A 4,227-nucleotide genomic window follows, 5' to 3' on the forward strand; every position below is an offset into this window, starting at 1 on the left:
TGGATCTACTATGAACACCACCACATGGTGACATGACTCTGAGCAGCAAACTTTTTCTGTCACTCAAACACACACACACACACACACACACACTTTTGACGTTGACTCGTCATTCGGCAGCAGCTGAGTTCATACACACCTTAAAGGCATGAAACCACCGTCATGGTGTTGCAGATAAAGTACAGGTTTGTTACAGAGGGGCGAACTGATTCGTTGATTGCTGCTGCTGAGCAGAGAAGCCTCTCCACTGACTGAACATCACAGTCTTACCTCCACGAGTGAACGCTGAAGTGTGTGCGTGGATCTCAGTGTGGTCCTCAGGATGACTCGCACAGCCTGTGACTCTCAGATTGTCCTCGGTCTCTATTTAATTCCCTGCATTCCCACTCCTCTCGTGTCCTCTATGTTCTGCGTCTTTCTCCAACAGCAGCGCTAACTTCAGTAAACTCCACTCCGACACAGAAACGTGCGCATTTTCTATAGAAATCCCAGCGTGAGTCTGTGTGAGTGACTGTATAATTATAAGCAGGCAGCTCTTCGCTGACGCTCGCTGAAAAAACTCCACTTCACTCTTCGCCTAATCTGTGCGGCCACTCTAAGGCGCGCCGCCGTACGCGCCCCCGCCACTCCTGGGCGTGGGTAATACAGAGGGGAGGACGAAACGAGAGGATAGAAAATAACACGGCTACCAAAATGGGCAGTGCACACTCAGAATCAATTCACATATACTTCTTTATAGAAGAAAATTGTCTTCAGAACAAAAATAAAATGGTAATAAGGTCAACAATGTAGTAGTGACTGGACAATAAGACGAAAGAAATTTCAAAATAATATATAATATATTATTTTGAAATTTGAATCCATGTCAGTGGTTTCATTGTAATCGTTATTTATAATTAGTCTATTGACTTCACATACATTACACCAATAATCTCATACAGTTCACAATAATATAAAAACTAATTTAGTCACAAAACAACACATAAATTAACTGAATAAACGTGTGCAGTTTTGCTTGGTAAATAACATAAATAACAAACTTAGTGCAATAAATAAGTACAATTCCGTTTTTTTTCTCGTGAAACAGTCTTCAGTTATTTTCTCTATCTATGTGCGTCGATCAATTTTCGCCTCCTCTGTGTTATGACCCAGAACGTTAACTCTCGTAAATGCACTGCTGTAATACGCGTATATAAACAGCCAATCGCAGTGCAGTACATCATATGACTACTGTCGTGAAATGTTTACGCTGTGGATGCGAAGCGCTTTACGTCTTATTCCTTGCAATGAAGGACCGGATCTGTTCAGTTTTTGTGGTGTATAATATTTGAATGTGTCTTTTACAGGTACGGACATTTATTCGGTTTCATTTATTTTGATTTAGAGTAGCAGACAGTGCCCAGCTCTATTTAAGTTACACCATTATTTGCAGTAGAGAGGTTGATAGAAGTTGCGGGTAGCTGCTCATGCTAATGAAGTTAACGCATTGCAGTAAAATGTGACTCAGCGCCACGGTTTTATTCCTAATTCATTCGGTACAAGTCGATTGAAAGCTTATGTCGGTGTAATAATAATTTTTTTTCGTAAATTAGTTACATCCACGATCGATTAATTCATTCCGAGAGGCATTTAGACTACAACACATTATTCATACAAACCAGTTCAACTGTAATATTATTTTAAATATAGTCTGAGTCTTGAGTAAGTTCTGTTTTTATATTGACCGCCCTCAGCTTATCTCTTATATTTCACAGATAGTGAATAATTTACCGATGTTAAAAATTGGTAATACACAAAATAATTGATCAATACAACGTAAACAGAACTACAGTTTTATTAATTGTCATTAATAATACATCATTACCCTATTTATAAATGTAAATTAAATTGAATAGCCAGCCACTGGTATGGCGAAAGAGTAAATATCAAGATCTTCATTAGTATTGTTTTTTGAAAGTACATCAGTATGGTTTTTGTTTGTTTGTTTGTTTTTACATTTTCTCAAACCAAAGCATTTTAAACCAAGCCATTGTAATTGTCCATCATGCAGTAAAACCTCCTGTTTGTTTTCCAGGCTGACTCTGGGACAGTGGAGGAGGATGGACCCTGTAGTGTTGAGTTATAAGGACAGTCTGCTGCGGCGCTCTGATCTGTCTTTACTGGAGGGTCCTTACTGGCTCAATGACCAAGTCATTGGTTTTGCCTTTGAGTACTTCTCTGCTGAGCTGTTCAGGGTTCTAGGAGACACCATCATCTTCATCAGCCCAGAGGTCACACAGTTTATCAAATGTGCTTCCTGCCCTGATGAGCTGGCCATATTTCTGGAGCCACTGGATCTGGCCTCCCGCCGCTGGGTTTTTCTCGCTGTGAACGACAACTCCAACCAGACGGCTGGAGGGTCCCACTGGAGCCTTTTGGTCTACCATCACAATTCCAACCATTTTTCACACTATGACTCTCAAAACGGCAGTAATTCGGTGCATGCACGGCGCATTGCCAGCAAGTTGGAGTCCTTCCTGGGCAGAGGGAGAAAACTGCAGTTTGTGGAGGAGCCCTGCCCTTCACAGCAGAACAGCTATGACTGTGGCATGTATGTTATCTGCATCGCCGAGGCCTTGTGTGAGAAGGCAAGGGTCGAAGGCTCACCACGCCTTCCTGTGCAAATCATTACCCCGTCCTACATCACCCTGAAGAGGGCTGAATGGTGCAGACTGATCCAGGGCTTAGCTCAGAACGACATGTGCCGATCAGTGTCGTTTGATTAGCACGTCGGTACACGCAGAACTGGTGATAGCCGTCACATATCTTTAACAGAAGCATCTGAATGCACTCCTTAAAGACAGTATTTACCAATATATATGAAATACATTTCTATTACAATCTATACTACTGTATGCCAGAAAAAATAAATATGAATAAATAAAGCGATGGTGCAAATCTTGACACCATACAGTTGGTGTGATGTACTGTAGAGCCCTCTCATATGCACAGTAAGATCCACAATAATCACCAGCATGCCTATAAAAGGATTTTTTTTTTGTACATATTTATGAGAATTGGGGGAAAACATTAGGTGGGAGAGAAAGCACACACACACACTTTTCTTCCCTTCATTTTACTGGTTTGGAGTGAATGTAGAAATGTTTACACAGATATTTTGCTCAGGGTCATCCTAAATGAACTAGAATTGACGAGAAGAATGTGCATCTCAACCTTGGCTCTGACTGTTCTGGTCACATTTACTTTGTTTCTCTGTTTGAACAGCTGTCGTCTCTGTTCTGCAGTTCAAAGAAAGTCTGCTGCATGAGAGAGAAGATGTGCTGGAATGTATGTTGTGTTCTTAATTAAAGACAATATGTGACACATTATCTGTTGACAAAATACATTTTTGTTTGTACGCCCCCTACGATACTCACTGTTGTTCTTCAGCTGTAATAATGATGTGAATTTAAAAACTGTCTCAAATGATCCATAAACAGTTTTAATGAACCTAAGCTGAGGAATATATGCGAGCATTTTTTAGATTTTAGTATTGAAGATTAAAGATAAAGAACAAACAGTAAACATGTTGTTAAATTACCCTTAGTCTGGCTTAAAAAAAGCAGGAAACACAGCCCCTAACGCAGACAGATAATACCTGCCTCTTCTCCTACAACTTAACACTGAATTAAGAGGGCACTGTTTGACTCAACACTTCCCGTTAAAGGAATTAGTATATTTGAAAAGACTGATTGTTTTAATGGAGGAACAAAAATATTACAGCTATGCTGCTGAATGATTATTGTAACTCTGATGGATTAACCTAAAATGCTACAAAATCCTCTTTCCTGCTTGTTGCTCGATAGACAAATAAACCACTTTGTTCTGGGACAAAAAAAAAACAAAGCCCTGCTGTGTTTGTACTTAATCAACAGGACTTTTTTTTAATTTTTAAACTAATCTCATGCCCTGATCACACATACACTCACACACATGATGTGCGTTGGCTCTGTGTATTTAGGTACCACTGTTTTAGTAGTCTTAAACAAAAATTGAATCTATAAAATTACACAGTAAGAAACTGCTCTGTCATTTGTTTACACATTCAAAAGCTGTTCAAATGTTTCACAAAACATTTGTGTCAAAGCTGCAGACTGTGGGACTGGAGTGGGAGAAGACTCCGGGTTAACACTCATTCATTGTACTGTATTGAAAGACGTGTCACTTCAGCTGTGATGGATCTCCTTG

The 4,227-nt window shown here is 39.9% G+C and overlaps 2 protein-coding genes across 2 annotated transcripts in view; one reads left to right on the plus strand and one right to left on the minus strand.

The window, feature by feature from the left end:
* LOC103398446 (unconventional myosin-IXa) overlaps positions 1-598 on the minus strand; it is a gene marked incomplete at its 3' end in the record, with an annotated part of 69,906 nt that extends 69,308 nt beyond the window's left edge. The window contains exon 1 of the mRNA XM_025053561.1: positions 271-598. The remainder of the gene's footprint in view (positions 1-270) is intronic.
* Positions 599-1,208: 610 nt separating this feature from the next.
* Positions 1,209-3,365, plus strand: senp8 (SUMO peptidase family member, NEDD8 specific). The gene is made up of 2 exons (XM_008337067.2): positions 1,209-1,346; positions 2,075-3,365. The coding sequence occupies exon 2, from the start codon at positions 2,100-2,102 to the stop codon at positions 2,763-2,765; it is 666 nt and encodes a 221-aa protein (XP_008335289.1). The 5' UTR covers positions 1,209-1,346; positions 2,075-2,099; the 3' UTR covers positions 2,766-3,365.
* Positions 3,366-4,227: the final 862 nt, after the last annotated feature.

The sequence above is a fragment of the Cynoglossus semilaevis genome, unplaced genomic scaffold (assembly GCF_000523025.1).
Source record: "Cynoglossus semilaevis isolate Cse_v1.0 unplaced genomic scaffold, Cse_v1.0 scaffold1721, whole genome shotgun sequence".
In the NCBI taxonomy this organism is placed as follows: domain Eukaryota; kingdom Metazoa; phylum Chordata; class Actinopteri; order Pleuronectiformes; family Cynoglossidae; genus Cynoglossus; species Cynoglossus semilaevis.

Excerpts from the sequence above, each read along its gene's own strand:
- senp8 (XM_008337067.2), top strand. The coding sequence starts at position 2,100 with ATGGACCCTGTAGTGTTGAGTTATAAGGACAGTCTGCTGCGGCGCTCT.